Below are 27,869 nucleotides of genomic sequence, written 5' to 3' on the forward strand. Positions count from 1 at the left end.
GCTGTCCTTTGTCAAGAACAAATTGTCACTGTTTTTTGTGTGTTGAATATATGCTACATGGTAATTTATGGACCTAATAGGTTCATACACAAAAGAAAAGAAAAAAGAAAACACTGTTGCTGTATGTATTTTTATTTTTTATCTTATATTTTGGAAATGTACACCCAGTTTTTTCCCCTTTTATTTTTTGGGGGGCCCCCAAGGGAATGGGGCCCTAAGCTAGAGCTTGTTTAGCTTATACCTAAATCCAGCACTGATTCAGAGGCCGGTAGCCCTGGCGGCTACGCTCTCCGGCTGCCCGGCTGGAGGCTGCCCTGCTTTCGAGCACCAGTCTCTGGAAACCACCGGCAAATCCCTGCGCGCAAAGGTCTGGATGTCCGCGGTGAGAACAGGATGCTGGACCAGGTGGGCTTAATCCATCAGGGTTCTCCTTAGGCTCTTATGCTACCAACTAGGCTAGGGGGTCCCGTTGTACAGGGTCCTGAATCCTGATCCTTTCTGGGGATCCAGCAGAGGGCTCCCGGCTGCTGCTTCCAAGTCTGAAGGCAGCTGTCTTTTCCGCCTCCTTTTCGCCGGCTGCATCCGGGGTTGAGCTTCCTGGGTCAGCAAGCGGCGGCTGCTGCTGCTGCATCCATAGTGACCTGGGCGTCCGTGAGACCTCCCCACCCCGCCCCCTGCACCCTGCAGCGGAAGCTGTCCCCAGGGGGATGCCACAACCCGATCCTTGCAACCCGATCCCAGGAGTGGGAGGCTAGATCGGGCTGCAAACGCCGCCATTACTCCGCTCCCGGGGAGGGGGAGGAGCAGCAGGCAACCCCGGGCTCTCTTAACTATTAACTCCAGAGCAGCTGGAAACTGCAGGGCATTGAAAGGCAAGGCTGAGCCCGAGAAAGCAGAGAAGAAGCAAGCAAGCCACGCTTGAAATCTCTCCGGAGAGAGGCTCCGAAAGGTCAGGAGCAGAATCGGCAAGGATGGAGCCGGGCTGCAGTCTCTCCACTTGCTTAATTTGAGAGTAAGTCCCCTATAATTCCATGGTGCTTATTTAAAGGTTGGAGGAGGGTCAGGCCACTGATCTGTCTTAAGTCATAGACATAGGAGCCGATTCTAGGGTTGCCAGACTCTAATAGAGGACAGGACTTCTGTGCCTTTAATTGCCCTGCTCCCTTTTGAGTCTGGAAACCTTAAAGAGAAACCAGCAGACCCTTTGTTTAATTTCCAAGCAAAGGGTCTGCTGGTTTCTCTTTAAGGTTTCCAGACTCAAAAGAGAGCAGGGCAATTAAAGGCACAGAAGTCCTGTCCTCTATTGAGTCTGGCAACCCTAGACGATTCCTAGGGACCCCGAACCTTGCTGAGGGACTTGGGTCCCCCCCCTCTCAGCCTGGCCTACTCCACAGGACTGTTGTTGTGAGAATACAACGGGGAGCGAGAGAACCACGTACGCTGCCTGGAGCTCCTTGGAGGAGAGGCGGGATATAAATGCCAATCTTGATATACAACAGGCACGTCCAACAGGTAGATCGTGATCTACCGTAGATCACTGGACGTCTGCGGTAGATCACTGGTAGATCACTAGCTCCCTTCAAAGAAGCTTTGACCTGAACCCCTAAAAACGGGCTTTCCTCCCTAAAAAAGCTCAACAACCTGAGCCCCCCAAAATGGGGTAGATCACTGCCTGTTTTTAACTCTGTGAGTAGATTGCAGTCTATTGGGAGTGGCCCATACCCCTGATATACAAGAAATAAACAAATTTCACCAGCCCCTCTGCCCCTTGGTCTCTCATCCTTCAAAGACCGCCCCCGCCCCCCAAGCCCGGCCTAGAGGAACCTTGATTAACTCCTGCATTCCTCAGTCCTACCACATGTTTAAGTGTGGAGGACGGTTGTCGTTTCAGGGGTTCCCCACTTCTGCTGAAGCACCCGGCGACCAACATCATGCAGGAGAACTATGACAACGTCATCTCGCTGGGTAAGTAGCTGATCCCTAGCTAACAGGACCAGTGGCCGGGAAAGATGGGAATTGTAGTCCAAAACACCTGGAGGGCCGAAGTTGGGGGATGCCTGATCTAAAGGAAAATCCAAAGACACTATCCTCTGTTTTGGCTAGCAGTGCATTCTACTGCTTCTAGCAGAAGCTCTTCCGTGCATCCTGCTATGGGACCCACTTAACTAGGCATGCCAGGGCTTGGACCCAGGACCTTCTGCATACATAGGGTTGCCATATTTCAAAAAGTAAAATCCAGGGCACCCTGAAAGTTGTTGAGCCTAAGGCATATGGCAGCCCTATGCATGCATAACATCTGCTCCACACAGTAGGCCATATGGCCACTCCCTCCAAAGGACTTAGCCCTGGACTGACCCCCTTCATGCTTATTCGCTGCTCTAATCTTGGGAGCGCCTCTCCACTTCCTCTGACTTGCCCCTTCTGTTTCTGTCTCCGCAGCGGAGGAGATCGCCATCAGTTGGCCCCGGATAACAGCTTTCGCTGAGTCCCACAGGATGAGAGGACTTGTGCCTGGTAAGTTGGCATAGAGGAAGGCATTTGGTGCTTCCTGCCCGCCCACCCACTAGGGCTGGGCGATACCTGCTTTTCAGCATCGCAAAAAAAAAAAAAAAATCACCAGCAAAACACCGCGATATACCGATAGATCACAAAGTCTGAAATAAGGATGGAGCTATGTGGAGGCATTGGCTGGCTTTACGTTTCCCCCCGCGTCGTGATTTTTGCGTAGCACACACACACACGCAAACATATACCATGATGCGCAATATATATTGCCAGGTCAAAATTATCTCACGATACTGGCTTCAAACTGGTCTTCGGCGGTACGTCGCCCAGCCGTAACACACATTATGTACTGCAAGAGTGCCCCCTCTGGAAGGGAACACAGTCAACCCTCGGTTTTCAAACGTCTCGGCTGCCGAACAATTCGGTTTTCGGACGTCGAAAACCCGGAAGTAAATGCTTTGGTTTTTGAATGCACTTCGGAAATCGAACGTGCCACGCGGCCTCTGCTGAGTGTCGACTGTTGCGTCCTGAGCAACTGCGGAAAATGGAGATGATATTTGGCGCTATGTATTTGGCTTATTATTTGGCTTATTATTTGGCTTATTTTATTTTATGCTTACTTGGTGTGAGAGAACTGAGGTACCACAGTATTTGGCTTATTTTTCATTTTTATTTTATTTTATGCTTATTTGGTGTGGTGTGAGAAATGGGAAGAAGCTGCGAAGAAGCCAAGAAAACCATTGACAGAACACCAACAGAGGTGGAGAAGGAAATTATTTCCAGACACGGAAGTGATGTCCCTGTATGTGTTCCGGCAACGCAGTTGGCCGAATCTACAATTGCTAGCATCTTAAAAAATAAAGGAGCCGGCATCGCAAGAGGCGTTGAAACCCTTACAAGACAAAGAACACAGACAATCGAAGAAGTGGAAAAATGGCTCGCCGTATGGATAAATGAAAAACTGCTGGCCGGTGACAACATTTCCGAGAGCGTAATTTGTGAAAAAGCTTTACAGTTGCATGCCGACCTCATCAAAAACACCCCTGGAACAAGTGCTGAGAGTTGTATTTTCAAGGCAAGTAGAGGGTGGTTTGATAATTTTAAGAGGAGAAGTGGCATTCACAGTGCGGTGAGACACTGCAAAGCTGCCAACAAAGAGAACGCCGACCGATTTGTTTTGGAATTTAAAGATTACATTGAGGCCGAGGGTTTCCTTCCCCAACAAGTTTTCAACTGCGATGAGACAGGCCTCTTTTGGAAGAGGATGCCAAAGAGGACCTACATCACAAAGGAGGAGGAATCATTGCCAGGGCACAAGCCCATGAAAGACAGACTTAGCCTTTTATTTTGTGCGAACGCAAGTGGAGATTTCAAGATGAAGCCTTTGCTGGTCTACCATTCCGTGAACCCCAGGGTATTTAAGGAAAACAATGTCATCAGAAGCAAATTGCATGTGATGTGGAGGGCGAACAGCAAAGCTTGGGTAACCAGGCAGTTTTTTATCGAGTGGGTTCATGAAGTGTTTGGGCCTAGCGTAAGAAAATACCTCCGAGACAAAAACCTCCCAATGAAGTGCCTGCTTGTTGTGGATAATGCTCCAGCTCACCCTCCGAGCTTGGAAGGCGAGTTGGTGGAAGAGTTCAGTTTCATCGATGTAAAGTTTTTGCCCCCCGACACGACTCCTCTCCTCCAGCCCATGGACCAGCAGGTCATATCTAATTTTAAGAAGCTTTACACCAGAGCACTGTTCCAAAGGTGCTTTGAGGTGACCTCGGACACAGAGCTAACCCTCCGAGAGTTCTGGAAGAACCATTTCAGTATCCTACACGGCTTACATCTCATAGACAAAGCGTGGAGGGACGTGTCTCAAAGAACGCTGAAGTCGGCATGGAAGAAATTGTGGCCGGAAGCTGTCCCGGAACGTGTACCTGAGGAGGTTGAAGAGGGTGCTCTTATTGTGGAAGATATTGTGTCTCTGGGAAAGTCCTTGGGCTTGGAAGTGAGTCGGGATGATGTCGAGGAGTTGGTGGAGGAGCACAAGACTGAACTGACCACAGAAGAGCTTCGGAACATTCTGGCGGAGCAGCAACAGGCGGCAGCTGAGGAATTGTCCCCGAAGGAGGAGAGGAGAGAAATTCTTCCTACCGCACTGATCGAAGGAATGTGTGCAAAATGGGCCGAGCTGCAAGCTTTTGTTGAAAAATGCCACCCTGATAAAGCCGCTGTAAGTCACGCCACTAGCACTTTCAATGATCATGCGATGTCTCACTTCAGGCAAATTTTAAAACGTCGGGAAGAGGAGCAAATGTCGGTGGGAAAATTGTTAGTGAGGAAAAGATCCAGTGGGTCTGAACCAGGTGTCAGTGGTGTAAAAAAAATCAAGGGAAGCCAGGAGACGAGTAACCTACAGTGATTATTGAAGAAGGACCCCCCCCAAAAAAACCATCATTGCAGGTAAGAAAAATTTACATTTATCATCTGCGTTGTGTTGATTTATTACTGCTTTTACAATACAGTTTAATGTGTTTATTGCTTTCATTGTGTATCACTAGATAGTAAAATTCAAGTTAAATTGCTGTTTTAGGGGGAGGTTTTAAAGGTCTGGAACAGATTGATCCATTTTGCATTATTTTCTATGGGAAACCGCACCTCGGTTTCCGAACCTGAACAGTCTTCTGGAACGGATCCCGGTTGAAAACCAAGGTTCCACTGTAATGCAGTAATCTTGGGGAAGCGTTGCAGAACAACCGGTTATAAATATAATCCATACAAGTGAAACTCGGTAAAATTAGAATATCGTCGAAAAGTGCATTTATTTCAGTAATGCAACTTAAAAGGTGAAACCAATATATGAGATAGATGCATGACATGCAAAGCAAGATATGTCAAGCCTTTATTTGTTGTAATTGTAATTATTTGTTGTTAGGCGGGTCAATTATAAACGGAATATAATTATTGAAATGTATTATTGTAACTATTTGTTTTATTACTGTGGAATTTCCAACAGAAAGCATTTGTAAAAATTAAAAGAAAAAGAAAAAATAATAAGTTGCATTACTGAAATAAATGCACTTTTCGACGATATTCTAATTTTCCGAATTTCACCTATATATCAATAAATGAGCAGGATGACGTTTGCACAGTCCAGCATAAACCCACTACTTATGTGCTATTATTGTGTCAGTGCTATATTGCAGAATGCAGAAGAAACTGACCTGTCTCAAAAGCTCTTTTGTTTCGCTAATCCACCTGCACACCATATTTTCTTTTTTTTAAGCATCTGTGCCCTTGCTTTTGAGCTAGCTGCTTTTACCTGCTTTATCTCTCTCTGTTTCTATTGTGCTTACTATTTTATTCTGCTATTTTTTAAATATAAAACACACACACACACACACACACACACATACAGTGGTGCCTCGACTTAATGAATTTAATCCGTTCCGAAGGCACCTTCGTAGGTCAAAAAATTCGTATGTCGAAAAACGCCATTGGAAACGCATTTTCCCGTAGGAATGCATTGGAAACGGAAAAATTCGTAAGTTGAAGCCACCCTATCTAAAAATTCATAAGTCGAAAAATCTCTATCTAAAACTGCCGCGGTTTTCTTTCGGATGTCGAGACATTCGTAAGCGCGCGGCCACTACCCCCATTCGTAAGTCGAAAAATTCGGTTGTCGAGTCGTTCGTACGTCGAGGTACCACTGTATATCTATCTCGTTGTTGTAAGACACATGCAGCACTGATCTTAAAACAGAAAGGTGGGTTTTATTTGATTCTTAAATAAAAAAAGAAAAGAAAAAACGTCTGTTCATTGGCATGGGAGCTGTACCAGTTTAATATTATGGCAAGAGGGAGCGAGAACTCCCCATTATTCTGTTGGTCTTGCTCCAGGCTGACACTGGGGACAGTTTTGCCAATTTTTAAGTCAGCGTCTGTAACTGTGCATTTTAAAAGTGGCTTGGCACACAGACGTTAACCATTGTTCACCTCCGTGCTGTAAAAAGCTTCCCTTGCTCATTTCCTGTACATCAACCTGCCATTAAGACATGCTCCTGTTTGGTTGGCAGCCCTGACTGGGAACTCCAGTCTGATCAGCGTCCCGTTTTGTCCCCCCGTGTTGCAGACGAGCCCGACCAGAGCCAAGCAGAACAGACCCCGATGCATGATTCGACGGCAGCTGGCCCCAGCGAAAGTGGGATGAATGCCGACCTCCGACGGCAGCTGGGCCTCATTCTGCAGACAGCCGGCAGGAACCAGGTGGAGAAGATGTTGCGGGAGCTGGTGAAAGAGCAGAGCCAGGAAGGGAAGCGGAAAGCCCGGAAGAAGGCGCCAAAAAGCCCCAAGGATGAAGGTGGGCGTGGCTTGTGGCACAAGCCACGGTGCCGGTAAAACAGGGTGTGTGTGAAACTCCTAAGAAATAAGAAAAAAAACTCAGCTCAGTGTGGCTGCTAGGCTCTGGCAAGGCCGGCTTGGGCTTCCTGCATTCCTCCTGAACCTGTTCGATAGATTGATTATTATTTATTGAACTTGCCAGGCACACAAAGAGTCTCCAAGCGACTTCTATTTAATCATCTTTTATGTATTGCATTTACATAAACGGTTCCACTTCTCAGTTCAGGCTCCACAACAACCCTGTGAGGTAAGCTAGGCTGAGAGACAGTGACTGGTCCAAGGTCACACAGTGAGCTTAATGGCTGAGTGGGGATTTGAACCCTGGTCTCCTAGGTCTCCTAGGGACCCAGGTGGCTCTGTGGGTTAAACCACTGAGCCTAGGGCTTGCTGATCAGAAGGTCGGCGGTTCGAATCCCTGTGACGGGGTGAGCTCCCGTTGCTTGGTCCCAGCTCCTGCCCACCTAGCAGTTCGAAAGCACATCAAAATGCAAGTAGATAAATAGGAACCGCTACAGCGGGAAGGTAAACGGCGTTTCCATGTGCTGCTCTGGTTTGCCAGAAGCGGCTTTGTCATGCTGGCCACATGACCTGGAAGCTATACGCCGGCTCCCTCGGCCAATAATGCGAGATGAGCGCGCAACCCCAGAGTCGGTCACGACTGGACCTAATGGTCAGGGGTCCCTTTACCTTTACCTTTACCTCCTACCGTGTTTCTCATATTATAAGACACGTCTTATATTTATTTTTTCCTCAAAAAAACACACTATGGCTTATTTTCAAGGGATGTCTTATTTTTTTCCTCCTCCTCCTGCCGTGGCCAGCATTGCTGCTGCTCCTATCACTATGTCTTATTTTCGGGGTATGGCTTATATTCCTCGAATGCTTAAAAATCCTGCTATGGCTTATTTTATGGGGATGCCTTAAAATATGAGAAACAGGGTAGGTCTTAGTCTAAGACCTTAATCACTACACCACACTGGCTTCCTTACCTTCTCCTCCTGCCCCCACCTTTCCTGCTGCACTGTCCCCCCAGGATCAGACAAGGAGTGAAATGTAAGCCTGCTTGCATGCAGCTCACATAGGGAGATACCGTATTTTGCGTTCCATAAGACGTATTTTTTCCCTCCTAAAAAGTAAGAGGAAATGTCTGTGCATCTTATGTAGCGAATGCATGGTCCCTGGAGCCGAATTGACCAGGGGCTAAAGGCAGATGTGCTTTTTTTTTTTAAAAAAAAGAAAGAGCTAAAGGCTAACGAGGGAATGAGCAGTTGAAAGGAACCCGTTCAGCAGCTAATTGCAAGAGATGGGGAGGGAGATAAGAGAGCTAGCTCCCTTCCCGGCCCCTTGCCTAGGCCTCAATTGTTATCTGGAAACTGTAGAATTAGATTATCTGTCTGGAAACTGTAGAAATGGTCCCTTTCCTTTCCTAGAGAAGAAGCTGCAGAACTGTGGGTTGAACCCCATAAAAACAGGATTTTTTCCCTTTGCAAGGAAACTCAGCAACTTTGAGCTGATCCTAAAAAATGGAGCTTTCCCCCTTTGCAAAAGAAGCTTCCTCAAATATTTAAGGGGAGGGAGGCAAAGGCACCTAGGCCTCTAGGAGTTGACTGCTGCTATGCCTAGGACAATTCAAGAAAGCAATTTTTTCTTCTTCTTTTCCTCCTCTAAAAACTAGGTGCGTCCTATGGAGTGAAAAATACGGTGCATCAGTTGAGGTGGGGGGCAGGCCTCTCTATTGTCGCAGCTGCCTCATTGGGGGCACAACTAGGGGTAGCTGAGATACCTAAGACTGATGGGCATGCCGTTTCCTAACTTGTAAGTGCATGTCTGATGATAAAGAGGTCATCCTTAACGCCAGACATTCCTTGCCTGATGGTGGGAATGTTGTGGATAGTAGGAGAAGATGTATTGATTAAATATTATCCTTCCTCACTCACGCTAGTGAGATAGTAGCAAAGCACATTCCCGGAAGCAAGTTCATGAATTCGTTAGAATCATAGAAGTTGAGCAATTCAGTCTGGCTTGTCCAGATTGGATTGTTCCTGGTAAATTTCCCCTTTAGTTCCCTCTTAAAAAGAATAGTTGGCACGACAGTCTTCTTTATAAAGTAATGGTACAGTTTACTTACATTCAGTTCACAGTATGGTCCCGAAGACAGGCTTTAGCTTGTAGTTACAGTTACAGTTGTAGAGAAAAAGAAGTCTGAGCTAGGCCTCAGACTTTCTACCTTGTGGCCTCCATCCTCTGTAAGGACGAGCAAAAGAGCCAAAGGGCCAAAAGAGGAAGATGGCTGCATGACTAGTCTGTTTATAGGGTCTGCTATGGTCACGCCCATCTACCTGGTCACCCACGGGGAGGATGCTCCAGGTCAGGTGTGACAGGAAATCCTCCCTGTCTGGAGCAACACTCCCCTGTGTATCCACTCTAGGAAACAGGAAATGTTGCATTTGAGATACATCCCACACTGACAGGGCCATAACAACTTTTCTCTTTCCCCCCCAACAAAATGACAGCCGCTGAGGAGAACGAAGAGGTGCCACTTCAGGGGGAAATCAGCCTGGAGAAGGCAGAGCCGCCAGGTTCCCCTTCAACGGGGAGATCCAACAGCCCAGACGAGGCGGAAGAAGCCAGCGGTGGCCGGTGCCAGCCGGACCTGGAGGAGAGGCAGCTGCCGCGAGTGCCAGCAATCTGTCCACCGGAGGCCAAGGCTCCCAAGAAGCTCCAAGACCAGCAGGAAAGGCCGGGAGTGTGCGTGGAGTGTGGGAAGAGCAACGTGAGCCTCAGCAGGCGAGGCCACAGCACCCTGACCCCGGAGAGGCCGCACCAATGCGCCGAGTGCGGGCGCTGTTTCCGTCAGCGCTCCATCCTGGCCAAGCACCAGAAGATCCACTCGGGTGAGAAGCCCTACCCGTGCACGGCCTGCGGCAAGCGCTTCAACCGCAGCTCCAACCTGGCTCAGCACCGGCGGGTGCACACAGGTGAGCGCCCCTTCCCCTGCACCGCCTGTGGCAAGGCCTTCACCCAGAAGTCCGACCTGGAGCGCCACCAGCGGGTGCACACGGGCGAGCGCCCCTACGCCTGCCGTGACTGCGGCAAGCGCTTCTCCGTCAGCTCCCACCTCGACCGCCACCGCCGCACCCACCGCCACGGCCTCCGGGAGGAGGAGGAGCCCCCGGCGGCCGCCGCCCCGGCTGCCCACAGCTGCCCCGATTGCGGGAAATGTTTTGGGCAGCGCTCGGCGCTCTCTAAGCACCGCAAGACTCACTCCGGGGAGCGCCCCTACCAGTGCGGCGCCTGCGGCAAACGCTTCAGCCGCAGCTCCAACCTGGCGCAGCACCAGCGCATCCACACGGGCGAGCGGCCTTTCCCGTGCGGCGACTGCAGCAAGCGCTTCATCCAGCGCTCCGACTTGGAGCGGCACCAGCGCGTGCACACGGGCGAGCGCCCTTACACCTGCGCGCAGTGCGGGCGCGGCTTCTCTGTCAGCTCCCACCTCGACCGGCACCAGAGGGTCCACCAAGCCCAAGCAGCCGCTGCGGCCGCCCACCGTTGCCCTGAACACATCAAGGGGTTCCTTCTTGGGGCGGGCAGCAAAGTGGGCTTGAAACACCCTCTCTGCGGCAGCGCCAAGGGACGCTTCACGCGCAGCAGCCACTGCCTGGACTGTGGGAAGAGCCTGGGCAAAATGCCGCCGCTGTCGCTGCAACCGCCGGCGGAGAAGCCCTTCAAGTGCGAGGATTGCGGGAAAGCTTTCGCCCAGCGCTCGGCGCTGGTGAAGCACCAGCGCATCCACACTGGGGAGAAGCCGTTCTCCTGCGCCGACTGTGGCAAGGCCTTCATCCAGAGGTCGGACTTGACCATCCACCGGCGGATGCACACGGGCGAGAAGCCGTACCGCTGCGACGCCTGCGGCAAGTGCTTCAGCGTCAGCTCCAACCTGCTGACGCACCAGCGCACCCACCTGGGCGAGAAGCCCTACGCCTGTGGGGAGTGCGGGAAGGCCTTCATCCAGCGCTCCGAGCTCACCATCCACCAGCGCACCCACACCGGGGAGAAGCCCTACAAGTGTGGCGTCTGCGGCAAGTGCTTCAGCCGCAGCTCCCACCTCAACCGGCACCAGCGCACCCACAGCAACAGCAAGGCCTCCTCGGCCGGCAGCGCCGGGGCGGCCCACACCACACTGCTGGCCGGCAGCGCTGCCAAACCTGCCGCTCCCCTGCCCGCCTCGGCCTTCTCAGCCTCCTTCGCTTCGCCTGGGCCCCTGCCCTCCCTGCCTTCCTTCCCCTCTTCTATCTCGTCCCTCCCGATCCCTTCTTTGGACCTGCCCTGGTCTCTGTCCTTTCCCTCTCGAGGCTTTTCCCACTCGTCCTTCTCTTCCCCTTCCCCCGGCGGGGCCCAGGCTTCATCTCTGATCAACTAAATCCTGCCCATCCGACAGCTGCGCACACACCATATGTTGAAAGCTCCCCTCCAAAGAATCCTGAGAACTGTAGTTTGTTAAGAGTGCTGGGAACTGTAGCTCTCTCTCTCTCTCTCTCTCCCTCTCCCTCTCCCTGTGTGCAAACGATAATTCTAGGATTTTTTGTGGAGGGGTGTGTGTGCTTCAGACGTGTGGTTAAGTCTCCATTTCCTGCCTGGTGCTCTCCTTTTCCATCTAATGGCCTCCTCTCATTCATCCCAGCTCTGTTCTCGTTCTGCTTCCCTGGTTAAACTAGCGCCAGCTCATGCCCCGGTTACAATGGCTTTGGCTCATCCACTCACCTGGTGAGCATCCCTCATCGCAGGCAAGTTTCTTCCCCTTGGCTGGGATGAATGATGCCACTGAAGGGAGCCAGTGACGAGTGAGACTGCACTGTGAGAAGGAAGATTCCCCTCTGAACCTGAGTGTCTTAAGTTGCAGTCTGCAAGCAGCCTTTGGCTTGACATGAAGGTCTTTTTAATAGGAGGGACCCTTCAGAACTCCAGACCCACCACTCTCCTGAACGAACACCGCTCTGTGGACTTGAAATGACGGAGGACTGCAAAAGTTGAACCACTGTTTATGTAGTTGGAAAGGACCAAGAGGGTCATCTAATCCAGCCCAATCTTTTTCCCAACGTGAGACTCGAACCCGTGACCCTGAGATTAAGAGTCTGCTGCTCTGCCAACTGAGCTATCCGGTTGTGCTTGGGGCTCCGTGATCATGAAAGCGGGCTGTCTCCTGCAGGGGTGGGGGACCTGTGTGAGGTTGGCTGAATGGGAGCTCGAATCCAACCACATCCGGAGGGTCAGAGGTTAGCCGCCCTTACCCTGTTGCCCACACACCCTTTCGTCCTGTGCTTCTCATTCCTCCTGTTCACAAACGAATCCAGCCTTCTTGGTGATCTTCAGAAGTTTTGGACTACAACTCCCATCAGCCCCAGCCAGCAAAAATATAGTGTAGTCCAAAATATCTGGAGGGTGCCAGATTGGCAAAGGTTGACATAACCTAATGCAGACGAGCTTGCGCCATATGATTCATTCACACAAGGGGTTTTTTTTAAGCATGGAAAAGGAGGAGGATTGGATTCTTCTATGATTCTAAACTGCATTTAAAGAACAGGAGGGGTGATACTCCTGATTAATCGAGACCATAGAGAGGTCCCATAATGTAGAAGCAGCATGGAAGGCAGGAGAAAGGGCTGTGAGTCCAAGGTTTGTTAAAAGGCAGTCAACGTACAGGTGAAACTCGGAAAATTAGAATATCGTCGTAAAGTGCAACTTATTATTTTTAATTTTTCTTTTAATTTTTACAAATGCTTTCTTTTGGAAATTCCACAGTAATAAAACAAATAGTTACAATAATACAAAAATAAACAAAAACAAACATCGCTATTACATTTCATTAATTACATTCCATTTATAATTGACCCCCTAACGACAAATAATTACAACAAATAAAGGCTTGACATATCTTGCTTTGCATGTCATGCATCTATCTCATATATTGGTTTCACCTTTTAAGTTGCATTACTGAAATAAATGCACTTTTCGACGGTATTCCAATTTTCCGAGTTTCACCTGTATATTCAGGCTACCTTTTGAAGTCTGGAAAAGTGATTCTAAGTAGCTTCAGCTTTCATGAAAAAGGTCCCTGTTTGCACCATCCGTATAAACGACTATTCTACCATTTTAAACAGCCATGGTTTCTCCAAAAGAACCTGAGAACTGTAATTTGTTAAGCATGTTGAGAGTCATCAGGAGACCCCTATTCCTCTCACAGAACTAAGATTTCCAGAGTCCTGGAAAGGACAACTGATCATGAAGCAACTCTGGGAATCGTAGCTCTGAGAGGGGAATAGGGGTCTCCTGACAACTCTCGGCACCCTTAAACTACAATTCCCAGGATTCTTTTTTTTGGGAGGGGGGAGTGATGATTGTTTAAAGTGGTGTGATACTGCTTTAAACGTATCGTGTAGATGGGGGTCTTAGAAACTGGGATTAATATATATTAGATTAATCTGGACTAAAAGATTGTCAAACATCTGCCTGGATTAGGGGGCAGCAGATTTCCATCCGGGGGGGGGGGAGGCTGTATAATCTTGCATCTACCCTGATGATTTTATTCTGCAGTTTGCACCCTTTCTGCCTCTTCCTTTCCCCAATTCTGCTACCTCCAACTCTTCATCTCTCTTCTTCATCCCGCCTGATTCCATGCATATTTACTTGGATAAAATCCGCAGTGAGTTCAGTGGGTTTACTTCCATGTAAGGCGAGGTGGCCTGTTGTCTTTGTCCATGGAGTTTTCTTGGCAGGAATACTGGAGTGGCTTGCCAGTTCCTTCTCCAGGTGGATCACGTTTAGTCAAAACTCTCCACTATGACCTGTCCATCTTGGGTGGCCCTGCATGGCATAGCTCATAGCTTCTCTGAGTTACTCAAGCCCCTTCGCCACGACAAGGCATTGATCCATGAAGGGGGTCACGAAGAGTCGGACACGACTAAATGACTAAACAACAACAACGGCGAGGTGGGGAAATTGTGGCCCTCCAGAGGCTGTTGGACTGCTACTCCCATGAGCTCTCCAGCCAACATGGCCAATTTATCATGGGCAATGGGAGTTGTAGTCCAACAGCCTCTGGAGGGCTGCAGGTTTCCTCGGCCCAGAAAAGTTTCCATTGGATTGCACCCATTAGCACACCTGTATCTCATTCCCTTTGGCCTCTTCAGTTTGGCAACATCTGCACATAGCTGCCAAGTTTTCCCTTTTCTCGCGAGGAAGCCTATTCAGCATAAGGGAATTTCCCTTAAAAAAAAGGGAGAACTTGGCAGCTATGCATCTGCATCAGTGGTTCGGATTGCTTTAGCAGCCATTTTCTGCTCCCCAAGAAAGGTCTTTTCAACGTGAGCAGAAAGCCGAGGAGAAAACATACAATATAATCGAGTTCTGAGGTTGTATGCTTCAGCTTGAGAGAGGGGAATCACAATTTTTTAAAAAGTGCACACCTATCTGAGGGATTTCTTGCTGTTAGGTTGCGACAGAAGGAAAGGTGAGTTAGAAACTTTCTGCTTATACACTAGTTGTTTTGTGTGTGTGGTTTTTTTTTTTTAAGAAAGTGGTACAGCTCACGCTTCAGTCTCATTTCCCCACCACATTGAGGAGACCAGGCCAAAGCCTAAATTTTCCTGAAAATTCCTGTTAACAAAGTACCCTTGCCAAACTAACAGTTCCTGGGATGGGGCGCTCTTGACAGTTCAAAACCACTTTAATGTAGATTTGCCTTCCTTGGTGTTCCTAACACCAAACTGGCTTCTCTTTGTATCTTCTTGCTTTCGGGGCGCCTTCACGCTGCTGGGAAAGGCAGACCTCTCACACTGTTACCATCAACTCGGTGCTGTTAATGTTATGGTGCATCTGTAGAAAGGAAACATGGAAGACGTGCTGCTTTTTTTGGGGGGGGGGTCCTGTAGGGTTTTCATACTTGGGGAGACCAAAAAGACAACGGATTGTGTTTGACCGGTTGCTGCTGAAAGGACAGAGGCAGGTAGCAGATTTATGTGCCTTGCCTCCAGGCATTTCCCTGCCATCTCCCAACCTGGAGGAGATAACTGCCTTTGACTTGAAGCTATCTGCATCTGGGGGCAAAGGAAAATAAATAAATATGTACATTGCATTAAGAGATCTCTGGTGGGAAAAGGCTTCCCCATTGTCCCAAGTTCAAAAGGCTTCGCAGCTCACGGTACTGCTGAATTGTGCATTTTAGCAGATCAAAATATTGATGAGCATCTTTTCACACGCACACAACATCCTTTTTATTGTTGGTATTATTGATATTATTGTTTGTGTTGTTAGTTTTTTTTTTGTTTTTGTATCGAGTGTAAAACTGGCTAAGTTTTATTTTTATTATTATTGATGCTGATGAGGTTGGGGTTTTTTTGGGGGGAGGAGTAGAATTTCTAAACTGTGAAGAAAATAAAAAGAGAAGACACGGAATGGTGGATTTTTTATTTATTTATTTTTTTAGGAAGCGGAAAATCCATAAAGGCTTGCTTAAATTTTGACGTTAGGTTAAAAACCAAACACCGAAACCTTAAAGAAGTTTGGTCAAGGGTTTCAAAGAAGGATGTCAAAAACGCTAGAGTGATTAATTTATGAGAAGGTGCACACTTAAAATGCAATGCCCAGAGACCTTGCTGCTTTTACAGACTCAGGCCGAACACTGAAACAGCAAGCATTTGCCATGACTGTCCACAAGAGGCTAATATGTTAAGCATTACTTATACAGAAAATATCTTACGTCCAGTGGCTAATTAAGCCGACCTGTCTATAGAGACATGGGTAGCAGGCCTCCAAACTGCGCTGACAACTCCCATCCCTAGGCTCCAGCATCTGAAGCCAACAGATAAGCATAGCATCAAAGCAAGAGTGAAAGGGATGCGGGGGGGGGGGCGCTGTGGTCTAAACCAGTGGTCCTCAACCTTGGGCCTCCAGATGTTTTGAGACTACAATCCCCATCATCCCTGACCACGGGTCCTGCTAGCTAGGGATCATGGGAGTTGTAGGCCAAAAACATCTGGAGACCCAAGGTTGAGGACCACTGGTCTAAACCACTCAGTCTCTTGGGCTTGCTGATTGGAAGGTCAGTGGTTGGAATCTGCACAACAATGGTGAGCTCCCGTTGCTCTGTCCCAGCTCCTGCCAACCTAGCATTTCAAAAGCACACCAGTGCAAGTAGATAAATAGGTACCGCTGCGGCGGGAAGGTAAACGGTGTTTCCGTGCGCTCTGGTTTCCCTCATGGTGTCCCGTTGCGCCAGAAGCGGTTTAGTCATGCTGGCCACATGACCTGGAAAGCTGTCTGTGGGCAAATGCCAGCTCCCTCGGCCTGAAAGCAAGATGAGCACCGCAACCCCATAGTTGCCTATAACAACAACAGCAACAATTTATTATTTATACCCCACCCATCTGGCTGAGTTTCCCCAGCCACTCTGGGCGGCTTCCAACAGAATATTAAAATACAATAATCTATTAAACATTAAAAACTTCCCTAAACAGGGCTGCCTTCAGATGTCTTCTAAAAGTCTGGTAGTTGTTGGCTGGACTTAACCGTCCAGGGGTCCTTTACCTTTTTACCAAAGCAAGAGCATAAACATATGTGGTGAGCTCATTCTTGCAGCAAAAAACAATTAGTCTCAGGGTGATCTTGACTACCAGGATGGTGTTTACAGAACCTTTTCGCCATTTGGTTCTACACGAGGTGCTTGGCCTCCGTTCCTCGTTCCCGCATTCTCAGTCCACTGGAAGTTATTGGTGGCATATCTGCTGAGCCCTCTGGTCTGGTGGTGCTGAATGTCAGATCAGTCCATAATAAAACCATGCTCACCCATGATTTGTTTGTGGATTAGCAGACTGACCTGGCTTGCTTCCGTGAGTGAGCTGGGTGGGCCTGCTTTTACCCAGCTGTGCCCATTTGCTTTTTCTGTACTTCTAGACTAGGGGGTTGAGGCAGGGGTGTTGCTATTGTCTATAGAAACATCATCTCCTTCACCAGGAAGCTTCTTAACCATGAGATGGGTTTAGAGCAGGGTTTTCCGAAATTGGGTCTTCAGCTATTTTTGGACTACAACTCCCATCATCCCTAGCTAGTAGGACCAGTAGCCAGGGATGTTGGGAATTGTAGTCCAAAATCAGCTGGAGACCCAAGTTTGGGAAACCCTTGTTTTGAGGGTCTAGCTGAGGCTCCAATACTTTGGCCACCTCATGAGAAGAGAAGACTCCCTGGAAAAGACCCTGATGTTGGGAAAGACTGAGGGCACTAGGAGAAGGGGACGACAGAGGACGAGGTGGTTGGACAGTGTTCTCGAAGCTACTAACAGGAGTCTGACCAAACTGTGGGAGGCAGTGCAAGACAGGAGTGCCTGGCGTGCTATGGTCCATGGGGTCACGAAGAGTCGGACATGACTAAACAACTAAACAACAGCAGCAGCCTGGTGCTGGACCAGGGAGACAGATCATGGCTGCTGCTGGTCTACCAACCACCCTCTTGCCCAGCAGCATTCCTGATCAGGTAGTCTCTGGGGTATAGTTGGGAGAGCCCTAAATAGTAATCCTGGGTGACATCAATATCCACACGGAGGCCAGCTCAAGACTTCACAGCCTCCATGACAACTATGGGTCTCTCAGCTGGTCACTGGTGCAGCACACCAAGCAGGGCGCACACTCAATGTGATCTTTGCCCCCAGTGATAGCAAGGATGGACTGGAGAAAGAATGCTAACTAATTTCACTGGGCAACGGGGCTTTTTCCATCCCATGATCTTCCTAACGGCACAAGTGCTGCAGATGTGGCCACACCAAGGATTTGTGCAAGCTTGTAAGGACACCAGCTAATTATATTGCTTACCCTTCTGCCATAAAAACAAGCAGCTTAACTTTCTGATAACTAGATCAATCTGGTGTCAAAAGCACAGTGGTAGGCTAATTAAAGACAAAAGAACAGTCTGCTGGCTCAAGTCAAGTTGTTGGCCATCACTATAGTAATTTTTTTCTAGACAGTTGGCAAACCTAGATGGCAGCCTTCTGTGGACACTTTTAAGAAACACTTTGTGGCAGCCTTCTGGCAACCTTTTAGCTGCCCTCTTGAGTGGACCAGGGAATCTTCCTTCCTTCCTTCTCTCTCCATCACAAAAGGTACCTGCCATCACTTCCCATGTATTCATGATTCCTGTATGCAGTCCAAGAATGGTGATTAAGAACAGTGGGAGTTCTCTCTTGCTGGAGTGTACTTGTTTGAGCATGTCTCTCTCTCTGCTGTGCTTTCCACGCCCAGCCATGCCGAAACCTTGTGTTGGAGGCAAACTGTGCACAGACTTAGACTTGGGAGCGTCTGCAGAAGACGACATGGCCCAGTCTCTTGGCCTGGTCAATTTCTTCCTGTTCATCTTTTCAGGGATGCTCCTCTATCATTACAGCAATACCTTCAGATACTATTTCAGGGTTTGTTTCCTAAATATTTGGATGTTCAATATGACCTCCCTTGTACTTCCTGTTCTAGCTCTCCGGGGTCGAACGGTGGCAAATATGAGGTGAGTAAACTCTTACAGCTGTGTGGCTTTGTACAGTATCTTGCTTTTAGGGACTCTGTGCTCACATAGGAGTGTGCAATGTGACTCCTTCATAGCGGTCCAATAACTATTGAGCTTTTAAGCCCAGGGGTCAGCAACCTTTTTCAGCCGTGGGCCGGTCCACTGTCCCTCAGACCATGTGGTGGGCCGGACTATATTTTTTGGGGAAAAATATGAATGAATTCCTATGCCCCACAAATAACCCAGAGATGCATTTTAAACAAAAGCACACATTCAACTCATGTAAAAACACCAGGCAGGCCCCACAAATAACCCAGAGGTGCATTTTAAATAAAAGGACACATTCTTCTCATGTAAAAACACGCTGATTTCCGGACTGTCCGCGGGCTGGATTGAGAAGGCAATTGGGCCACATCCGGCCCACGGGCCTTAGGTTGCCTACCCCTGTTTTAAGCAGTGGTGTCCCGTCAGGGACTTTGGGGCAGGTGTCCAGAGCCACGCTCAGCAATATGAGAGGGTGAAGGTGGGACCAACTCCAGGAGGACTGCCTTGTCACATTTTGTGTAATTAGGCCCCCACCCCACTCCAGAGACACGATCCGGTTCACTTTTAAAGGCAAACCTACAAAATCTGCACTTTCCAAAACAATATGCGAACTGAAACACTTCCATCCTTTTACATTTGCTCTTTCTGGATTTTGCAATGCACTTCTACAGACAAGTACTGTAATGTGTTTGGAAAAGCATACATTGCAGCAAAGGGTGCATATAGAAATGCATCTATTAGGGTAAAACATGCTAGCGGAAATTGCATACAAATATGTGTGCAGTAGGAAGAATTCACTTTAAAACCCTGGTGAATTTTCATGAGGACTTTTTAAAAAACTGGAAAGGTGGAGAACTGAACTTCAAACTGGCAAAATGAGAGAAACCGAAATTGAGAGGCTCGCCCACCCTCAGTATGGAGTAGGGTTGTCCACAGGAAGAAAATCCCTTGCAGAAACATGGTGGCCAAACCATCCTCACGTTCCCTAGCACATAGGGTCTAGCTATAGGTCTGCTGAGGGAGGGAGTGTCCATTGGACATGGTGGCTGGGGGTGGTGAGGACTGTACTGTAGTTCAAAACCTTTGGAGAGCAGCAAGTTGGGAAAGGCTGGCTTAACACCAGAAATGAGTTATGCCTTCTTGCTAAGCAGTCTTTTGTTGACCGGGTTGCCCATGATTGTGAAAGGAAGAGAGCTTCATGGTTGGGAAAGTGTTTGTTGACACTTAAGATACTCATCAGAGGCTGGAGGTGACATTCCTTCAGCTTCAAGGAGAGGCAGCTGTGACTTATTCAGGTCTGATTGGGAGATTTAACCATTTGGTTTTCCTGCAATCCAGATCTAAGGGCCCTGTGCCTGCTATGTGCATCTCACGTGGTTTCTTCCATTTTTTTTCTACTGCCCCCCCCCCCCGGCCTGGAGCTTAGGGCAGTCTACAAGATGCTCCTCTTGTTATCTTCATGACATCCCTGTGAAGTAGCCAAAATGAGCATCATGGCCAAGTAGGGATTTGAACCTGGGTCTCCCCAGTTGTGATGCAACAGTCTTACAGGGGCCAGCAAACTTTATCAGCAGGGAGCTGGTCCACTGTCCCTCAGACCTTGTGGAGGCCAGACTATATATTTTTTTGTGGGGGGGGAAATGAACGAGTTCCTATGCCCCACAAATAACCCAGAGATGCATTTTAAATAAAAGGGCACATTCTATTTCTGTAAAAACTCGCTGATTCCCGGACTGTCCGCAGGCCGGATTTAGAAGGCAATTGGGCCGGATCTGGCCCTGGGCCTTAGTTTGCCTACCCATGCACTACACCATACAGTCGTACCTTGGAAGTCGAAAGGAATCCGTTTCGGAAGTCTGTTTGACTTCCAAAACATTCAGAAACAAAAGTGCGGCTTCTAATTGGCTGCAGGAAGCTCCTGCAGCCAATCGGAAGCTGCGGAAGCCCCTGTGAATGTTTGACTTCCAAAAATAGTTCGCAAACCAGAACAGTCACTTCCGGGTTTGCGGCGGTCGGGAGCCAAAACGTTCGAGTCGCAAGGCATTCAACTTCTGAGGTAAAACATTCGAGAACTAAGCTGTTTGAAAACCAAGGTATGACTGTACTAGATTTCATCCTAACAGGCTGTAGCAGGCAACTGTCTTGCTTGTAAAGTTCTCGCTCCTGTCCTTCAACACCTTTGACCTTCCTAAAACGCCTCTGGTTTTGCTGCCTTGTTTTAGAGTCCTCCGCTTTGCCTTGCTGCCAGCGAAATACTTCCTCGGCATCAAATTCAAGGTGCAGGGTGCTCAGAACTTTAACCAGAAAGTGCCGTATGTTGTGGTTGCCAATCAGCAATGCAATGTGGACATCCTTGGTACGTTGGTTGCATGCTTAAAAGCCTCAATCTCTTTCTCCCATCCAGTTGAAAGGGCTGGAGTGACCCACCTACAGCTTTACACATATTGCCCTGTGGCATCCTAATTGCAGTGGGCCACAGAGAGTAGCTACCTGCCCTGTAGAAATTTGCTGATAGAGAAAATATATTCAGATCATCACTGGTAGGAGGGCATGGACTACTGGCACAATATACCCTAATTTAGCCCACCATGCAGGTGGCGCTGTGGGTCGGCAGTTCGAATCCCCGTGATGGGGTGAGCTCCCGTTGCTCGGTCCCAGCTCCTGCCAACCTAGCAGTTCGAAAGCACGTCAAAGCACGTCAACCTGCGGGAAGGTAAACGGCGTTTCCGTGCGCTGCTGTGGTTTGCCAGAAGTGGCTTAGTCATGCCGGACACATGACCTGGAAGCTGTACGCCGGCTTCCTCGGCCAGTAAAGCGAGATGAGCACCGCAACCCCAGAGTCGTCCGCGACTGGACCTAATGGTCAGGGGTCCCTTTACCTAGCCCACCAAAATGTCACAAAAATCACGTGAGATTTTTGGAGAGATTTTTGGAGAGTTTATTTTATCCTGGCCATAGGCAACAACGAATAGCATTGTATAAACATAGTGAAGAGGGCCTATGCATTGTGAGGGTAATGCTCCCTGCATCCAGGTGTATGTGTGAAGAGGCAGATAAAACACAATGCGCACATCCCTCTCCCTCCAAGGAACTCAGGCTACCTTTAGCCTCACAACCACCCTGTGAGATAGGCCAGCCAAGAGAAGATGTGTCTTTGACCCAAGATAATCCCGGTGGCTTCATAGCTAAGCAGTGATTTGGTCCCAGGTCTCCCCAGCCCAAATCTAACTAATACACTACCTCTCTCGCTAGGGGCTGTAGGGAAGGGTGGGAGGAACTGCACAGCCAGAGTTCATTTTGACTGTCTTCCAATTGTCCCAGCAATGCTTCAGATTTTGCCGGAGAGAAGCACCTTCATTGTTAAAAAGGAGATCTTACGCTTTCTTACTGTCGGCATGGCCTGCTGGCTGAGCAGCTTCGTTTTCGTTGACCGCCGGAACAGGGAAACATCTGCCAATTCCATATCGGAAGCAGCAGGCGCGATGGTCCGTGACAACGTGAGTGTCAGGGAAATTAGCTCTCCAGGGAAATTAACTCTCGTTATGAATGGTTGAGGGAATTGGGAATGTTTAGCCTGGGGAAGAGAAGGCTGAGAGGTGATATGTAAGCTCATCTTCAAATATCTGAAGGTTGCCAAGACAGAGCAAGCTTGTTTTCTGCTGCTCCAGACAGCAGGACCCAAACCACTGGATTCAAATTACAGTGGTACCTCAGGTTACAGACGCTTCAGGTTACAGACGCTTCAGGTTACAGGCTTCAGGGTAGTGGAGCGCTAACCCAGAAATAGTACCTTGGGTTAAGGACTTTGCTTCAGGATGAGAACAGAAATCGCGTGGTGGCAGCAGGAGGGCAATTAGCTAAAGTGGTACCTCAGGTTAAGAACAGTTTCAGGTTAAGAACGGATCTCCAGAACGAATTAGGTTCTTAACCCGAGGTACCACTGTACAAGAAAGGAGATTCCGACTAAACATCAGGAAGGACTTTCTGACAGTAACAGTGGAATGGACTCTTGGCGGGGGGGGGGCAGCAGCGAGGTGAACTCTCCTTCATTTGAGGTTTTTAAGCAGAATTTCGATGGCCACCTGTCGGAGATTCTTTAGCTGCAATTCCTGCATTGCAGGAAGTTGGACTAGATAAGCCTTGGGGGTCATTTCTAACTCTTCAGTTCCATGATTCCATGAGAGGGGTAAGGAGGCAGTGATGTCTGCCCAGTGAATGCACCAGCAGAGTCAATCCCATGCCGTCACTGGTACTTTTACACCATGCCAACCCTATTGCCACCTCGCCCATCCTGGCAAGCTGCAGCAATACGTATGGCAGATTACGTAAGTGTTTATTGTTGCCCTGTCTTGCCAATGGCAACCAGTGGGAGGACAACCCTATACCTTACCTTCCAAGTCCCGGACTGCAGAATCCGGGACCGGCAGCCGTGTGACACCGGAAATTACGTTGACGTGACTTCCAGTGTCGCTTTGCCCTTCTATGGGCACCAAAAATGGCCGCCACCGCCTTCGAAAGTCGCTTGTACGCATGTCAGGAAGTGCGCCAACGCAACTTCCGGTGTCGCTCCGCCCATCTATGGGCACCAAAAATGGCCGCCGCCAACACCGGAAGTCGCATCTATGCACTTCCGGACATGCGTAGATGCGACTTTTGAAGCCGGCGGCGGCCATTTTTGGTGCCCATAGAAGGGCAAATCGGAAAGAAAAAAATGGCCGCCGGCAGGAGAAAATAACGGAGAAAAGCGGGAGATGAAGTGATATGGGGGACCACGGGGAAAAGGTAAGTAAAAACGGGGGTTTCCCGGGGAAAACGGGGTACTTGGCAGCTATGCCCTATACACCACTTTGCATGTCTTGGAGGAAAGAAAATACAGTAGATAGATAGACAACTAGGCAGACAGACACCCTTCCAAGCCATTATTGATATAGGCTGAAATATACTCAGAGTCGCGGAGTGATTTCATGCTCTTTATTGCAGCTCGTAAAACAGTGATAAATCCCCCCCCCAACCTCTGGCTTTATATACATTATTTACACAATGGGTCCCATCTGATTGGCTGATTTTGTTTCCCTCCTGGCCTGGGGCCTGATTGGGCTGCTCCTGCAGGCCAATCAGGTTTTTTGCCTTCTAGGATCCTACCTGCCTATTGTTCTAGGATCCAAACTTAGTACATAACATAGGCAGTGCTTTTTTTTCCTGGGGGGGACGCAGGGGTATGCATACCCCTAAACATTTTGTGAATCTAAGTTTGTCCTCATTGAGGGGCAGCATTTCAATATGAGTAGGAAAATGAGAGTACCCCTAAACATTTATAAAGAAAAAAAATCACTGGATACAGTGGTACCTCGACTTACGAAGGCGATCCGTTCCATGGCGCTCTTCGTAAGTCAAAACCTTCGGATGTCGAAGCGTCCATTTTGCACATGCTTGAAGCGCGATTGATTTTGCGCTTTGCGCATGCGCAGACCGCGCACGCGCTTCTGCGCAGGCACAGAACGCGCGCAGGGCGAAAATACTTCCGGGTTTGCCGACTTCGTAAGTTGAAACCTTCGTAGGTTGAGGCATTTGTAAGTCGAGGTACCACTGTATAGGCCATTATTTCTAGGCTAAAAAATGGTCTCGTTTTCTGTACTGAGTCCTCTGCAGTATCAGAGCAGATGAAAACTTAACTGGAAGAAATCACATCAGGGAGAGACTAAATTGTAGCCACTGAATTTGTCTGTGTTCCAGTTCTAGGTGAAAGAAAATTCATGTTTGAACATCCTTTCAGTATTCTCTTTCCCCTGCAGCTGAGAATCTGCATGTTCCCTGAAGGCACTGGAGACAATGACAGGGCTGGTTTGCCTTCCTTCAGACATGATGCCTTCCATCTGGCCATGAAAGCTCAGGTGAGACCATCCAGCTTCCAATCCTGTTGCTTATTCCTGCATCCTATTTACTAATAGTGGACTCATTCTCCGAGTGGCTATCCTAAGCTAAAAGGACCAGGCTTGTAGGAGCTGGGAGCATGTCCCACTTTTAAAGTTTATGTGCTGCAGTTGGATTGAGGTCAGCCGAATAGGGCTGCCAGCTGTTGCCATTAGGCAAATTCACCTCAGGTTCAGTATAAGGTATTTTGTGGAGTAAGCCAGGTATTTCAAATCACAGGACAGATTACACTCTCCAAATCCTGCCAGGAGCTGCTGTATTAATGCATACCCAAAGCAGTGAATGATCTTAAAAGGGTATTTTAAAAACACATAGCACTACAGCCCAGACAGACTGACCCCTTCCCCACCACTTCCCCCTGTGTGCTATTTTTCTGACACTCCACCTAATGCCAATTTGGGATGGGGCACTGGGGAAAGCCCCATTGCACTAGCCAAAGTCTTCGGACTCAGCGACATTAGTAAAGAAACAATGCTTTGAATGAGTTATAAACATGCAACACCAGATGGCGCCAGAGGGCAGAATATTTTTCTATGTGGTTTTCCATAGGGGTTTTTTCCTCTTTTTGTTATAACAATCTAATTTATAGCATTTTCCTCTCTCCTGTGAGCAGATTTGCCCTTTGTGTAGGCTTCTACCAGCAGGACTCATTCAATGAATCTGGCCCATTAAAAAAACAGTAAAACAAGAGACTAAAAAGAAAAAAGTTCAACAAAACACCAAAGATGAAAAGCAGGGTGGGTGGGGAGCACCAATCCCCCCCAAACAACAACTTTTTGTGATAAGGATAGGGGAAACGCAGTGGAAAGTTTGAGATAACACTTGTTTTGATGTGATGTCAGCTGACCTCACAGTGAGCAAATGGAAAGTGAATGGTCAACAAGCAGGTTGTCTGGAAGTGTTCTTAGTCTGGGAGAGCATTAAAAAGCAGGACTCCCTTAGATTCAATATGGGCAAAGGTAAATTTCCATTTGACTGGTAGCTGATGTGCCTTATGTCCACGCAGGTGCCAGTTATTCCTGTGGTGATTTCCTCCTACCAGACGTTCTTCAACGCGAGAATTAAAAAATTCACACCAGGTAGCTGTGGGAAAGAAATGGGATGGGAAAGTGTTCTGGGACATGGCCTGAGACTGGAACTAGATCAGGCATCCCCAAACTGCGGCCCTCCAGATGTTTTGGCCTACAACTCCCATGATCCCTAGCTAACAGGACCAGTGGTTGGGGAAGATGGGAATTGTAGTCCAAAACATCTGCAGGGCCGAAGTTCTGGGGATGCCTGAACTAGATGCTATGAAGCAAACTCATTTTTTTCCAAACTCCATGCTTGCTACCGAAGCTGGACTGGGGAAGGGGCTCCGTTTGCAGGGGATACAGCACTTATTTTGTTTTCTCTTCCAAGGGGAAGTGACAATCCAGATCCTTCCGCCCATGAAGACTGAGGGACTGAGCGCAGCTGATGTCCAAGAATTTGCAGGCCGCGTGCAAGAGACTATGCTCCCTATTTTCCATGAGATCTCAGCGCTGAAGCAGGAAGGTGCGACTGGAGAAGATGCCTACCAAGCTGCCAATCGCCAAGTATCTTCGTAACCAGGTCTTTCCACCTCATTTATTCCCACCCTTTGGCTTCACATTTACCGCAGCTCTGTTTTGGCCTAACTGCCCTCCATGGCTTAGCTTGCATGTTCCGGATGGACCAGGAAATCTATCTGTAAGGTCATAGGCTGCGTACAAACATACCTTTACAGACCCTCCAAATGCCCCTATTTTCCAGTGACGTCCCTAATCTAGAGAGGCCATCCTGGTTTCTGATTTGATCTTGGAATGTCCCACTTTTCCTTAGGATGTTCCTATTTTCACTGGAGAAATGTTGGAGGGTATGGAGTTATCCGACCTCCCCGAGCCATCTGAAGGCAATCCTCTATAGGGAAGTTTGTTTAATGTTTTATTATGGTTTTTTAAAAATATGTTGGAAGCTGCCCAGAGTGGCTGGAGCAACCTAGAAAGATGTGTGGGGTATAAATAGTAAAATTATCATTATGGAATCGGACGTCCCTATTTTCATCAGAGAAATGTTGGAGGATATGCCTTTAAAGCACCTTTGTCCCCTCAAAGAATTCTGGGCACTTCATGTAAACACTCAGCGAACTGTATGTAATATAGATCGGAAAATTGCCCAGAGTTACAATTTCCAGTAACCCTTAACAAAACTACAGTGCCCAAAAGTAGGGGGAATGTGTTTCAAATGTACTTTTGAAGCAGAAAAAGGGAGTAGCAGTAAATGGAGAGATATAGACAGTAGAGTCCCTCAAAGATTGGTAATGGGACCTGTGCTTTTTAACTTGTTCATAAGCAATTTAGAGTTGGAGTGGCCAAGTTTGCTGGTGATACTAAGTTTAAGGTTACCAGACGTCCCCATTTCCCGGGGACAGCCCACGGATTTACAAATCAGTCTCCATACAAAAGCCATTCAAGTTGAAAAGTGTCCCCAGATTTACTGAATTTTTTTGGTAACTTTAACTAAGTTGTTGAGGGTAGATAGAAAAGACAAAGGCCAAAGCCGAGGTGTGTGTGTGTGTGTGTGTGTGTGTGTGTGTGTGTAAGGACAAGCTAGAATAATAGAATCTCTTAGAGTTGGAAGGGACCCCATGGGTCATCTAGTCCAACCCCCTGCAATGCAGAAATCTCAACTAAAGCAGCCATGACAGATGGCCATCCAACCTCTGCTTAAAAATCTCCAATGAAGGAGATTCTACCACCTCCTGAAGGAGACTGTTCCACTGTCAAACAGCACTTACTGTTAGAAAGTTCTTCCTGATGTTTAGGTGGAATCTCCTTTCTTGCAACTTGAAGCCATTGGTTCGAGTCCTACCCTCCAGAGCAGAAGACGACAAGCATATTCCCTCCTCTATGTGACAGCCCTTGAGATATTTGAAGATAGCTATCATATCTCCTCTCTCAATCTCCTCTTTTCCAGGCTAAACGTTCCCAGCTCCTTCAAGTGTTCCCCATAAGGCGTAGTATCCAGAAGCTGGAGGAAGTAGCAAGCTAAATCCTGTGAAGGAGAGACGTGCTTGATTTCTGCTCATATCCAAGGCTGTGTTTATAGGTGAAGCAAGACCCTTTTGGGGTGCTAATGCTGTGAACACCTCCATTGTGGGCTCAAGTTGTATATATTTGTAAATAAACCATATATCATAAAGTCCCTGCAGTCTCCGCTGTCCCTCATTCCAGAGGAAACACAAACCCTACATAAGCACCAATACCGGGAATCTAACCCCGCTCGGATATTGAGGTGGCCTGAAGCAATATTTATCACCGGGTGTACTTACTGCGTTTCATTTTTCTATTGACTGTACACTCCCAACTGCCTATCTACCTGTTTGCCTACAACTCAGGATAACACTTCATGTAGTCTCTAGTCTGCAAAAGCTTCAACATACGATATACTAGACTT

General features: G+C 48.2%; 2 protein-coding genes across 7 annotated transcripts; both read left to right on the forward strand.

The window, feature by feature from the left end:
- Positions 1-472: 472 nt before the first annotated feature.
- Positions 473-15,792, forward strand: LOC118080914 (zinc finger protein 345-like). Of its 6 annotated transcripts, none has more exons than XR_009557082.1 (6): positions 473-1,012; positions 1,850-1,965; positions 2,440-2,514; positions 6,628-6,855; positions 9,410-13,631; positions 13,884-15,792. XR_009557082.1 is itself a non-coding variant. In XM_035106936.2 (5 exons), exons 2-5 carry the CDS (start codon positions 1,932-1,934, stop codon positions 11,314-11,316), a joined length of 2,244 nt encoding a protein of 747 aa, XP_034962827.1. In that variant the 5' UTR covers positions 473-1,012; positions 1,850-1,931; the 3' UTR covers positions 11,317-15,792. The 6 variants fall into 6 exon arrangements, 4 of the variants coding, with proteins under 4 accessions (XP_034962827.1, XP_034962828.1, XP_034962830.1 ...); XR_009557083.1 differs by having other exon boundaries at positions 9,410-12,482; positions 12,516-15,792; XM_035106936.2 differs by having other exon boundaries at positions 9,410-15,792.
- A 2,102-nt stretch (positions 15,793-17,894) lies between these two features.
- LOC118080913 (1-acyl-sn-glycerol-3-phosphate acyltransferase alpha) lies at positions 17,895-27,814 on the forward strand. The gene is made up of 7 exons (XM_035106934.2): positions 17,895-18,437; positions 20,705-20,838; positions 21,804-21,979; positions 24,275-24,373; positions 25,420-25,492; positions 25,815-26,006; positions 27,390-27,814. The coding sequence occupies exons 1-6, from the start codon at positions 18,070-18,072 to the stop codon at positions 26,000-26,002; spliced, it is 1,038 nt and encodes a 345-aa protein (XP_034962825.2). The 5' UTR covers positions 17,895-18,069; the 3' UTR covers positions 26,003-26,006; positions 27,390-27,814.
- Positions 27,815-27,869: the final 55 nt, after the last annotated feature.

This window comes from Zootoca vivipara, chromosome 2, assembly GCF_963506605.1.
Source record: "Zootoca vivipara chromosome 2, rZooViv1.1, whole genome shotgun sequence".
In the NCBI taxonomy this organism is placed as follows: Eukaryota; Metazoa; Chordata; class Lepidosauria; order Squamata; family Lacertidae; genus Zootoca; species Zootoca vivipara.

Coding starts and splice junctions, on each gene's coding strand:
- LOC118080914 (XM_035106936.2), top strand. CDS start 1,932: ATGCAGGAGAACTATGACAACGTCATCTCGCTGG. Junction 1,966..2,439: donor TGACAACGTCATCTCGCTGG/GTAAGTAGCTGA, acceptor CTGTCTCCGCAG/CGGAGGAGATCGCCATCAGT. Junction 2,515..6,627: donor GATGAGAGGACTTGTGCCTG/GTAAGTTGGCAT, acceptor CCCGTGTTGCAG/ACGAGCCCGACCAGAGCCAA.
- LOC118080913 (XM_035106934.2), top strand. CDS start 18,070: ATGATTCCTGTATGCAGTCCAAGAATGGTGATTAAGAACAGTGGGAGT. Junction 18,438..20,704: donor CGAACGGTGGCAAATATGAG/GTGAGTAAACTC, acceptor GCCTTGTTTTAG/AGTCCTCCGCTTTGCCTTGC. Junction 25,493..25,814: donor AATTAAAAAATTCACACCAG/GTAGCTGTGGGA, acceptor TTCTCTTCCAAG/GGGAAGTGACAATCCAGATC.